The sequence below is a fragment of the Serinus canaria genome, chromosome 3 (assembly GCF_022539315.1).
Source record: "Serinus canaria isolate serCan28SL12 chromosome 3, serCan2020, whole genome shotgun sequence".
Taxonomy (NCBI): Eukaryota; Metazoa; Chordata; class Aves; order Passeriformes; family Fringillidae; genus Serinus; species Serinus canaria.
This window is the reverse complement of record NC_066316.1, coordinates 52,616,980-52,629,041: the sequence shown is the minus strand read 5'-3', so window position 1 is coordinate 52,629,041 and position 12,062 is coordinate 52,616,980. Positions and strand designations below refer to the sequence as shown.

At 42.5% G+C, this 12,062-nt stretch overlaps 2 protein-coding genes across 6 annotated transcripts in view; one reads left to right on the top strand and one right to left on the bottom strand.

Moving 5' to 3' along the window:
• SYTL3 (synaptotagmin like 3) overlaps positions 1–8,869 on the top strand; it is a 35,472-nt gene extending 26,603 nt beyond the window's left edge. For 3 of the 4 annotated variants that reach the window (XM_009095302.4, XM_050972319.1, XM_050972320.1), the window contains 5 exons: positions 1,749–1,916; positions 2,134–2,230; positions 3,494–3,602; positions 4,434–4,639; positions 5,834–7,475. In XM_009095302.4, the coding sequence (XP_009093550.3) occupies positions 1,749–1,916; positions 2,134–2,230; positions 3,494–3,602; positions 4,434–4,639; positions 5,834–5,964 (711 nt within the window). In that variant the 3' untranslated portion in view covers positions 5,965–7,475. Of the gene's footprint in view, positions 1–1,748; positions 1,917–2,133; positions 2,231–3,493; positions 3,603–4,433; positions 4,640–5,833; positions 7,476–8,726 lie in introns of those variants that run through there. The other variant, XR_007777108.1, reaches the window with a different exon arrangement.
• EZR (ezrin) overlaps positions 6,997–12,062 on the bottom strand; it is a 36,889-nt gene continuing 31,823 nt past the window's right edge. For both annotated transcript variants that reach the window (XM_009095305.4, XM_009095306.4), the window contains 5 exons: positions 11,213–11,343; positions 10,377–10,537; positions 10,012–10,104; positions 8,849–9,100; positions 6,997–8,514 (listed from right to left, as the gene is read on the bottom strand). In XM_009095305.4, coding sequence (XP_009093553.1) covers positions 8,350–8,514; positions 8,849–9,100; positions 10,012–10,104; positions 10,377–10,537; positions 11,213–11,343 — 802 coding nt within the window. In that variant the 3' untranslated portion in view covers positions 6,997–8,349. The remainder of the gene's footprint in view (positions 8,515–8,848; positions 9,101–10,011; positions 10,105–10,376; positions 10,538–11,212; positions 11,344–12,062) is intronic.

The following is a 12,062-nucleotide window of genomic DNA, read 5'->3' as shown; positions in this document are numbered from 1 at the left end:
TCTGCAACTGAAGCCAGGCTGTTTCTTTGTACTGTCTAATTTCACACATTAATAATCCCAGCAGAGAAGAGTAGTTATGATTTCAACTCCTCAATGCCCTTCAGTATTGCTTCTTGCATCCTTGTTAGAATTGTGCATAGGAAGCAGGAATCATTATTCTCACTTCCCAGACACTTCATTAAATATGAAGCTGAGTACTGTCAGCCAGGAGAGCCTGCCTTAGTTTGGTTGTTTCCAGCTTTCCCAGCTCCAGTTCTGTACTCAGATCACTGTATACCATTTTTTATGTGTGTGCTTTGGCAAGCTGCAGTAGGACATAAGATGATCAGTTCTTCAGTAATGTGTTGTCTTGGAAGAGATATGACACAAAGTTAATGGAGAGGCAAACTTGGGTTGCTTCCTGAGCTACACAAAAGTTACAGTGTTATCCCCAGCTCTTGGTGTGTGTGAACATCAAGAATCAATAGTGAGTGAAACAAGCAAAATGTTTGTAAAGATAATAGTTTAAGTTTGATAATAACATAAAAGGATTTTTGTAATGTATGTGATTTTTATACAGCACAAAGCCTGTCTTTAGGGTTTAAACTGGCAGAAAAAATGGCCAAAGTTAAAATCACTGGTCCTAATTTTATAGTTGTTTTTCAATGCCAGTCCTGCAGAAGTGATTAAGCAGAGTGAGAGCCAAGCCTGAGCTGGCTGCATAAACTCTAAAGGTGTTCACATAGAAATATTTTAAAATAGTTTAATTATTAGTTTATCCAAAGTAGCAGAAATGGTCAAGAGTGCATAGTACTACTGCAGGTGAGCTCCATCATGACACTGACATCCAACTGGGTGGGATTCAGCTGCAGGTTAAGGCACCTGCATTTGGAGGTAGCTGCATGTGTGAGGGCTGTGTGAGTGCTCTTGGGAGTCACTGGAGCCCAGGGTGACTCAGGGTGATGAGCCACAGAGCCCACACCCAGCTTGTGATTCAGCAGCCTAAATATGGGTACTGATTTCCTTGCCTGTGCCATTGGCCCCAGCTTTCCATGCAGGTCACCTGTGGGCTGGGTTTGGCAGTCTCAGGGGGTGTATTAGATACCCAGCAATGTCTCAAAGGGCTCTAACTATGTTTGGAGAGTGGATCAAGGCTTTCATTAGTCATCAGCTGAATTACTTCCTTGCCCCTGCTGACTGTATTAAGTAGATGTCCACTGACCAGAATGGGAATTTAAGAACCATCATTAGGTGTCTTCTTCTTGAACTGGCTTCCAGAGGAGCCACATTCTGCTGGGAGTGTAAACAGAAATATATGTATATATAAACATATATATGTATATAAATGAAACACACAAACAAAAAACCCCAAAAAACCAAACAAAAAAACCAAAAAAACCCCAAACCTAAACAAACCCAAAGCCCACCCCCCAAGACCCTCCCAAATCAAAAAAGGAAAAAAAAAATCAAAACCCCAGCAAAAATGGTCAAGAGTTATTTAAAGTTCTGAATTTATAATCAAAAACTTTAGCAAGACAGGCCGAGGTATTCCTGGAATGTTGTTTCCTATTTGAATGAGCATTATTCAGCATGTATAATATATGGGTAGTTGGGTTTTTTCAGATTGCAAAACACAGTCAGACAACATGGTTCTGTCTGCATCCAGAGGCCTTCAGTCATGCTGTGGCTGGGCTTCCTGGGAGCAGGTCATGAGTGTGGGCCTGCATTCATCCTGTACATTGCTCTGTAAATGCTGTTTGTCTTTCTAGTACAAGATTGAATACTCCCAGCTGAGAAGTCGGCAGCTTCAGATGTCTGTGTGGCATGCGGGAGCTCTCAAGTACAGGGTGTTTTTGGGGGAAGTGGTGATTCCCCTGGCAGCATGGAATTTTGAGGAGGACTCGATGCAGTTTGACTGGTATCCACTCAAATCCAAGGTGATTCTAAGTTTTTGTGCTTAATTGTACCTTTAGAGCAAGATGTGGTGAAAGCTGTGAGAAAGATCACTCCTATGAGATCATTGAGGGGAGAGTGCTGTCAATCCAGACCATTAGCAAGATGTGTTGGGAACAGAAATAAGCTGTGAGAAGGATGTGAGAATAAGCTGTGAGCATGATTGCAGTAATGCAGGCTTCTGTATGTCCCTTTCTTCAGCTTGAGAAGCCTGAGGATCTTATCCAGTACAGCGCTGAACTCCTCGTGTCTGCAAGGCTGTTGGTACCAGCCCAGTATCAAAACCTCCAGTCTGAAGGTATAAAATATTTTGCCATGCACAACTGCTTAACAGTTGCTCTATGATCCTAATGATTTAGTTGCTCAAGATCCTAATTAGCAGATCCTCTAATGATCTTAGTGGTCTATTCCAACATAAATGCTTCTGTGAATTCCTTGTCTAGAAAAGAATTGACATCAATGAAGGACTGGCAAAGTGTCCATGTGATGATCCTGTATGGGTTTTTAACAGCTACAGCAATTGATGCTTTGTGGTGCTTAGATTATTTAAAATCAAAACATTTTCAAGCTTTGTATATTTGTTCTTTTTAATACCAACAAAAGTTGTACATTATAATGGCAGCAGTATGTTGCATCCAGCTGTTTTCCAAACCTGTACCTGTCATGGTGTTACCAGCAGAAGTTATTCTGGAGGTGAAACAGCAGTTCTGCTGTTCAAGGCAGAGACTGCCAATTTGGGGGAAGTTTGGAAGGGAAGTATCTGCAAGGATAGCAGACCAGCACCCTTGGTTCCTCTAGTGGTCTCATCTTAGGGAGATTGTTTCACGTGAAAGGTGTTAGGTTCAAAATGTATAGTCAGGGTTCAGTTTCTAGTAATGAAAACTTGTAAGGTACACTAAGTATTGCTGTAGTATGTCAGAGCAAGCACTTGCTGCTGGAGGGAAATAAACACTTTGGGAGGGAGGGATAGGAAAACCTCCTTTTCCTTACCTCCCTAGACCTTAGTGAGGTGCACAGACATTCAGACCTCCAGTAGTGCTCTCTGTGTCAGAACCACAGCAACAGGGAGAGACCAATGGGAATCTCTAATTAACTGTTTTGTTATTTCTGTTCCCTTTTCTTTCCAAATGACCCCAAAGTTACCAACTTTGCATCTTCTGGTTTTCCTCCCTGTGCAGGCCTGTGTTTTGGGTCTGCTCTGTGCCTGGAGCTGTGAGTGAAACAGTAACACACCATGGCTTTGGCTCTCTCCTCTGCTTCTGACTGTTCCAGAGAAATGCTTCTGTGTGTACTGCCCTGTATTTGCTTTTCACAAACACAACAGAAAGCTTTGTCTTTGGAACAGGGATCACAAAGCAGCTTGCTACTCACTGCTTGGTTTGCTTTGTGTGTGAATCATTCACTGTACAAACATTCAAATTTTTGAAATGTTCCTAGTCCAGCCTTATGACTCCTTATCTCAGTAGTGCCACTTAGGCATTCCCCTGCTTACTTTTAGCAGCATCTTAAGCTATGAGCTGAGCTAACTGGGCATTTCATGTGATAAGTGCTCCTTTTTCAGGAAACAAAGACCAAGGAGTTCTCAACTGCCAGCTTCAGGTTATGATATTTGGGGCCAAGAACTTGCCCATGCTGAGATCTGCTGGAATGCTGAACCCCTTTGTTAAAGGGTATGTCTGAGACCTAGCACTTCAAATAGAGACTGTCACACGTGTTCCATGCAAATGTACATATTAACTTGTTTTCAGCAGGAGACTGGCATGGGAAAGTGGCATTGCCCACACTCTTAATCAGACTTCCTAGAAATAGTGACACTTGGGTGTCTGCAGAGCAGCAGCAGTTTGCAGGGTAGTAATGGGAAAAAAGGTGTAAATAAAGAGGCTGTTGTCACAGTTTCCGCTGTGCCTTTGCAGAATTAAGTATTGTTCTGGATACATTGAAAACTTTTATCCTCTTCTTGGCATTTCCAAAGCAAAGGAACTGAATTTTTCTTTAGTGTGCTGGGTAGCTTGTATGTGGGATTGTTTTATTTCCCTGCTGTCAGGCATCAGATGCCACTGGAAAGATGATACTGGGGTAAACTTACATCTCATAAAGCCATTTCACCTGTTGTGGCCCCCACCTTTGGTGAGATGGGTGGGCATTTAATCTCCCAAAGTTGGGTTTGAGGCACTATTGGGTAGCAGCACGTGGAGCAAAGGCTCCTTCAGCAGTCAGTGACAGCAGATTCAAAGCAGACTACAAGAGCCTATTTGCATCCGCACTCAAGGCTGGCAAGAAAAGGTGCAGGTCCCAAAATCAACACTAGAGCACCATGTTCTGCCTTTCACTAAGGCTGAACTTTTTTGCTATTTAGGGCAAACCAACAGGCCCTAGTTAAGCTCTCTAACCTCTATTTGGTTATCAAAAAGTTCTGTTTTCTGGTTGAGAAACCAGTAACCTTGCTGAATTTTTTTTTTTTTTTTTTTTTTTTTTTTTTTTTTTTTTTTGGGGGGGGGAAGTTGTCTTATCCTTCCAGACCAAGCAGAGGTAAAGCAAAAGTCTCCTGTCCTGAAGGAAGAAGCCTGTCCACAGTGGAAACACTTGTTTGTCTTTGATGGTGTGACCCCAGCTCAGCTACAGCAATCATGTCTACACCTGACTGTCTGGCACAAGTCAATTTTCAGCTCAAGTGATCAATTCCTAGGAGGAGCCAAGCTTGGTGCAAGTAAGTTCTCTATCACTGAAAGTTGAATGTAACCTGGGGAAAAGTGCATTTAGTTTACATCCCAATCAATAATAAATTATACTGTGCTATTTATTACCAGCTTTCATGTGCCTACACATGCAGTCCCAGCCTCTGTCCTAAGCAACTTTCAGTCTTGGGCTCATGCAAGAATTGATACAGGTGCTTCTGTTCAGGTCTGTGCAGAAGATCGAGGTTGTCAGTGGAAATTTTCAGGACAGCCGTTTGTTAGCATGATGATTTTTATGGGTCAGAGCCATGCTAAGACAAGCACAGAAATTGTGTGCTCTAACTCACACAGAGCTCTACACATTTTTAAAGACTTGTTCCTTTTGTTGTTTTCTATGAATTGGCTTATTTTAAGTAACTTCTCATCAAAAGGAAGCAGGGGAACTAATCATCTCATAGACTCCAACCTTGCTCATGTCTGTGCTTATTACTTTGTATCCACAAATCAATCCAATCAGTGAAATATGTGGGGTGACCCTTTCTCCAAAGGGGCTATTGGATGTTTGAGGATTTGGGCTCTGCTCTAACCTAAGAGTGAGCTTTCCTTCTCAGGGCTGAGCAATGTCTGAGAAACCCTGTGCTCACTAAATAGGCCCTGTTTCACTGGTAGTTGAGCAGGCAAGCATTGTCCCTTGAAGGCTGCTCAGAATTGTTCTCCCAGTGAGTTAAGTGCCCTGGGTTTCAGTATTTGAGAGGAGATGGTCAAATGTTGTTTTGGTACCAGCATGCAGTTTACAGGAGTGTTATCACTAGTGGTAGCTCAATGTCATGCAGGCTTCCTCATGAAGTTGTTTTGCTTATCGTAGCCAGCATTTGCCTTTGTGCTAGAGCAGGGACTATCTGCTTGTAAGTGATCCAAGTCCTAAACATGGAATCAACTGAAGCAGGAGGCTTAGTGCCCTTCTGCTATTATGAGCTTGCACACTTGCTCTTCTGCTTTTAGTCATACAGCCAAAAACTTTTTCTTTGCTGCAGGTTTCACTTTTCATAAAGTGCTCCCAGTTTAACAGGATGTAAATAATTGTTCAAAACTATAAATCCCACTTATTGCAATTAGTGCCTCAAGAACTACAGAACAGCTGAAATTACTGAAGTGGGTGAAAGGGTTGGCAAGAAGTTGGATAAGGCCAAGTGAAAATTGAGATTTTTCCTTTTGCTTTTTTGCAGAGGAATTCTCTGGCTCTATGGACCTTGCTTCTCAGGTAGTGCTCCAATGGCAGGAAGTGCTCCACAACCCAAACACATGGATGGACTTCACACTTGTACTGCATTCAAATAAGGAAAACTTTAAATCATGAGAGCTTATCACACAACAACCTTTCCTTTCCCATGTCTGATGTTTTAAACTAAAGTGGTACATATGCTTCAGTTCTGGAAAAGGTACACTGCAATAGCACCTATTCCAGGTTTTTTGGGAATAGAATTATGTGTTTGAGCATTTCTGACATTCTGAATGTTTTATTCCTTCAGAAGTTAAGGCTTTAGCCTGTGTCTCTAGCTGGAGTGTAAGGATAATATTGTTTCTTCAGGAGTGACAGCCTCAGTTTGAGATGCATTATGCTGTCAAAGCAACAGGAGCTGGACAATGTGCAGCTTTCCATTTCCAGGCCTAGCAGAACTGTTACTATTTTATTTAAATCACAACCAGGACTCGTTCTGAGAAAATAACTGTTACAAACAGAAAAGTTACATTGTTTCACTCTTACATTGCTGGTTTAGCCACAGAATGCAAAAACAGCTTATCATTGTCTGCTTGCTGCAAATGGGTGATGCTAATGCCTCTGTGCTTCAGCATTAACTACACTGCTGCTTTATTTCATGTGATCCTAAAAAGCTTTGGCCTGTGGCCTCTCAAATGTGTGCTATAGCCTGGTGCTTAGAAAGTTAAATGTATAAATTCCCTGTCAGTAGCAGGGTGGGACTACAGCCAATGGAATAAGGGTGGGTGTAATAAGTCCCTTCTTATCAGCTGCCACTGTAAGACAGAATTAACAACTGTGATCTGTAGGGTGTACAGCACATGACAAAAGTTTAGCTAAGTTTATCATTTCTTCATGTGGACAAGCTTAGGGCCAAGCTCCTGTGTCAGTTTGCCTTGGATGTAGCTTTCCAGTCAGCAGAAACTTCTTGTGTACAGCTGTAACTTGTGTTGCTGTGTTATACTTTTAGTCCTTACTTTAAGTATTCCCCCTTCCTTTCTTGGTCAGTGTGGCTTTTAAGGATTTGAGATTTAAAACCACAGGGACTCGTAAACTAAGCTCAGGAACTAAAAGAGCAGAAGCACAACTTATTCAAAATACACCCACAGAAGAAACACTTCACTCCATCGCCTTTGTTACTTTGCAGATCTTTTATTTAGATGGTTGCTGCTGCAAATAAAAAAACCCCACACAAGATTCAACTCAAGTATAACGCAGCATAGATATTGTAAATGAAGAGGTGACAACATACTGTATCTCACTTTCTAACAGATTTTCAAGGAAAAAAGGGGAGAGTGGGGGAAGGATGGTCACAGAAATGCTCTCTACTAGAGAGAATACAACTGTGATATAAACAAGCAGTCCCTTCATCTTTGGAGTCTGAAACTTTAAATCAAACATTTAAAAAAATTAGAAAATTTGTTAGAAAAATAGGTGCAGTAAAATTGTATATATTGGATCATGTGTACATATAACAGTTTTCATTAAGTAAAAAAATGATCTTTACAAATAATGCTTTATAGTAAATAATCAGCTGCACTGTATCAGACTACAGTCTTGCTTAGGCATTTTTACAGATGCAAGTCTTATTAAATCTGAAAAGTAACAAAATATACAGAGCAAAACTATTTCCCTTTAGCTAGTACTGCAATTCACATATTGCATGTTTTATATATATATTTATAAATACTACACTACAACTGATCAGTAATAAAGCTGGAATGCAAACACAGTGGTGTTGTAGATTCCAGGAGTATTTGCTACTTGTTACATGAAGAGGGTACCAGCGTCCCTATGCCACTTCTGAGCCATCACTGCACCATTTCTCCAGTTGAGAACAGCAACTAGAAAATAATCTAATTTCTACACAAAGAAGTTCTGAGGTGTTTTCAGTTCTTTTGTGTGGGGGGGCAGGGAAGGGGGAACATGGGCATCAAGACCAAGGAACTAACAGGATCTACAAGCACCTGTGTGTGGATGTATGACACACATACAGGTGCTTGAAAATCCTGAGTTCCACAACCTGTCTTCTCATCTGTTACACTTTACACTGTAGCTAATAATACAAAGACATATGGCACAAAATTCACCCACAGATGCTTATCTTTTAGACCAGGCTGAATCCAGCACCTGCACAGGACACACATCTTTAAATAGAAGCACGGCCTGTGAAAATTTGTCTTGCTTAAAGAGAGATGTGACATAAGGCCTTTTGGCACTAAGTAAAGGCATGAGCAAGTTACCAGGATCTGTGGTACAATGAGTTTTAAACTATACCAAATTTCACAGAAGGTTCAGAATAAAGGGGAGATTCAAACACCTCTGGGTTTAGAGAACATTGGTTAAGTGTCATACAGTGACCCCTCCTCAGAGAAAAAAAAAAACAGACCAAAAAACCAATACAACAAAAACCCCAAAACAAGAACACAGCATTAAGATCTGCCTTTCCCACAGTCCTGTCTTCTTAAAGATGTATAAGCATCTTTACATTGCCTCAAACTCATCGATTCTCTGCTTGGTGTTGCCCTGCCTGATCTGCCGCAGCGTCTTGTACTTGTCCCGTCCCTGGCGCATGTTCTCCGAGTGGATGATGTCGTTTTGGGTCCTCTTGTCCTCGTGCCGAGCCTGGGCCAGCTCATCTGTCAGTGCCTGCAGTAGGCAGAACAATAAATACAGGTTATTGTGAGAAGCTCTCAGCTCCTGTCAGTCGTGTTCTCTGGGGAGAGCTGATAATTGTTAATGCTTGGACAGAGAAGTGACATGAACACGACCCAGCCTTTCCAAAAACATTATGGATGATTTAAGCAATCTCAAAGCCTGAGCACTGACAGTAATTTTTCTATACCTTGCCTTTATTTCAGACTTCCTATAGGAACTGTAAACAAAGAGAAACTGTCATGCTTTGTGTGTTTAACCAAGTGGTTAAATGACCCGTTGTCCAGGACACTTTCAATTCCTCTGCCTCCTCCCAGCAGTGCCTTACCCTCAGCTGGCTCTGCACGCGTGCGTTCTTCTCTGCCTCGGTGATGCGCTTCTCCTCGTTGCGGTCGTTCCTGATGCCCTCGCTGGAGAACTCGGCGCTGTAGGCAGAGTACTCAGAGCCCTCATCGTGCAGGTTGTCATGGACGTGGTAATTCACTGGCTCGTAGACAGGGGGTGGGGGTGGGGGTGGAGCCGTCATTACCAGGTGTAACTCCTCCTTGGTCTTTACCAGATCCTCCTGTGCTTCCCTGGCCTTTGGGAAAAGAGTGGAAAATATTTTAAATGCATTTCTTGCTTTAAATCAGCTTAATGAACACTTAAGTGCTTATCTTCCTAGTTTTTTCTATCTACTGGGAAAAGCAAGAGCGAATGAAATGTCTGCAGCTGATGGTACTCCCATTATTAGAAAACTTTTTTTTTTTTGCTAGGGATGCTATCATCATCAGCCACTGTGTAAGGTGCAGGGGGTCTGAACAATGTTCTTCCAATAAAACAACCCAGGAAAAAGTTCTATGGAAAGCTACATTTATCATCATTCTGTTCTCCATTTGAAGAGCTGTAGGCTGGAGACACACCAGTTCCACAGAGCAAGGATTTGGGAATCTAATTTGGCATTTTTGGTGCAATTACACACCAGGCAGTCACCTTCTTCCCTGCTGCTGCAGTGGTTCTGCCCTCCCATGTGTCTTACAGTGCACTGGGAGCACCAGCACTCTGAGCCTTGTGTGCTTTTAGTGCAGCAGTCTATTAAACTCTCCTGATCCAGGTACCAGGAAGCCACTGACAACAGCACATGCCCCTCAAAACAGGCGCCTGCAGTGTGGCTGCATTTGCAGCATCTCCTCTTGACTGATGTAATGTTTTCAGACATTTTATCATGGGTTACATGCATAATTCATTCATGTGCCCCTCTCTCTCCAAGGCTCCAAAACAATGATCACATTTTTAGGTTTTATACAGGTTTTCATTCTGACTTTTGACTGAAGGGTTGTTGGAAGAAAGGTGTTTTTGCAGACATATTGCACATTCATGACACATTTGGTCTTTTTCACTGCTGTACAGATATTTGCTTCCACATGTTTGAGAAGTCACTCCAGCCTAAGAACCACAGTATGCTCTGCTTAAGCACAGAATTTTAGAGCAACTGGTAAAGCAGATACTCACTCTGATTTGCCACTCTTCAACCTCACTCTCTTTACGCTTCCTTGCCTCTTCAAGAAGTGCAATCTTGGCTGTATACTCTGCAAGCTCTGTAGCCTGTTGAATAATAAAATGGGAATTAAAGAGACTCAGAAAAAACACCAACCCAACCAAAAACCAAACACAATAAAAAATACTGTTAACTCTCATAGAGACTGAAGAGGAAAACAAAGAACTAAAAATTAGATTGCTTATGATAGAAACCAGGGCCACAATGACGGCCCAGTACCTCACTGCACTATGTTTTTCCCTGGACATGATGGCTTTACCTTACTCAAGGCCCCAGTAATATGCCTGTGTATCTTGTTCTCAAAACAACTGAGTCTTACCAGCTGCTCCTGGCTCTTTATCTGGTCCATAGTTTGTCTCTCCAGCTCTTCCTTGGCCTGCAGAGCTGCCAAACGTTCCGCTTCCAGGCGTTCCGCCTCCTCCTGGGCCCGTTTCCTCTCCTCTTCCAGCTGAATGGCTCTTTGGATCTGATCTGACAGCTCTGCAAAGAGACAGATCAATGTGGTTAGTCCACAAGTCTGGTCAAAGCTAAGGAACTTCAGTCTCTTAGGTAACTGCAGAAGTCATGACAGGACTTTATTCCAGCTTGCAATACTCCCTTCACTGTGCTCCTCAAAGTAATTATTTGCATAATACACCAAGTAACTGGAATCAGAAGTAGTCAGATGCACATTGTAATTAAATCTTCTGCAAGATGTTTGCACTGAAGTCTGCAACACTGACATGACTGCTGCTGTTAATTGACAGTTTGCTGTGTGCACCAGTTGTTGCCTCCAATGTGTTCTTCTCTGCATTGAAACAGAAGCTTCTGTTTCACTGGAAAATTTGTTCCCAAAGTACTTTTTCTGTTAGGAGTGAGTAAAGAGTACTTGAGAGCTGAACTCTTACTCACTGCTGGAAGAGGCACTGCTACTTAAATCCGCCTGGCAACAGGGGAAAACAGAGTTCCTGCCCTTTAGTTTCCAAATAAAATCTGCAGATTTTATGCTACTGTCATGCTTTGGATGCACATTTAGCTGTATCAGCAGACAGACATTAGTAAGTCTTGCCAAGCAATCCCAGTGTCACCAGATTTAGGAAAGGCATGGGCAACGACCCACACAACCCCTCTGTGGAGCACAATAGGTGGTCTGCTCAGCCAGGACAAATACTTCACCTTTCTCTGCTTTCTGAGTCTTCACTTCATACTCTTGTAGCCTCACCAGCAGCTCCTCCTTCTCCCTCAGCATTTGTTCTTTCTCCCTCTCAATCGTCTCTCTCCTCTTCTTTTCATCTTCTAGTTGTTTCCTGTTAGAAACACATTTCATGCTGGAAGCTCACTTTCAGACCCAAGCTACTGCCAGACAAGAAAGCTGGCTGGGAATCTCTCCAGACAGCTCAATGGAAGTGGCTGCCACGAAACAGGAGCCAGAAGACAGAAATAGGCTGTTCCTTCATCTCTTTAGAATGTTTGCTCTGTTTAAGATACCCCATTTCATAAAAACATTTGTATTTTTGTTGGTTGCCACAGAAATTAAAATACCAAGTAGCTGCTAGACCCAGAGAGGAAAAAGAGGACTTGTAGTGCAAGGCAGAGGAGGTGTAACTTTGTTACTTCTGCAATATGGAAAGTTAAGGAGGTGTGAAAACAACAGCACTGAGAGACCGGAGATAAACAATTCACAAGTTCAGGAGAAAAGCAGCATGATTTCTTGAACCATAAGCAACCTGCAGCCAGTGGTAGAATTGCTACTCCTTTTTCCTTGCCTGTAAGAGATGTCCCAGTTCCTTCTGTCTTTACAGTGTACACATATGTGCTCCCTGTGAAGGCTTCTCCTTACTCCCAAACATCCCGTGGCCCAGTACATAAATCAGATGCCAACATTCCAGAGCCAGGAAAACCCTTCTCCAGGTGCACACCACCACACCAGAGCCTGCTGTGCCTTTACTTGCACATTTTCTTGCAGCTCCTGAGGCTGCAGCCAGGACAGCTGACTGTGTGGGCACAGGGCCAAGCAGGAAGGGTA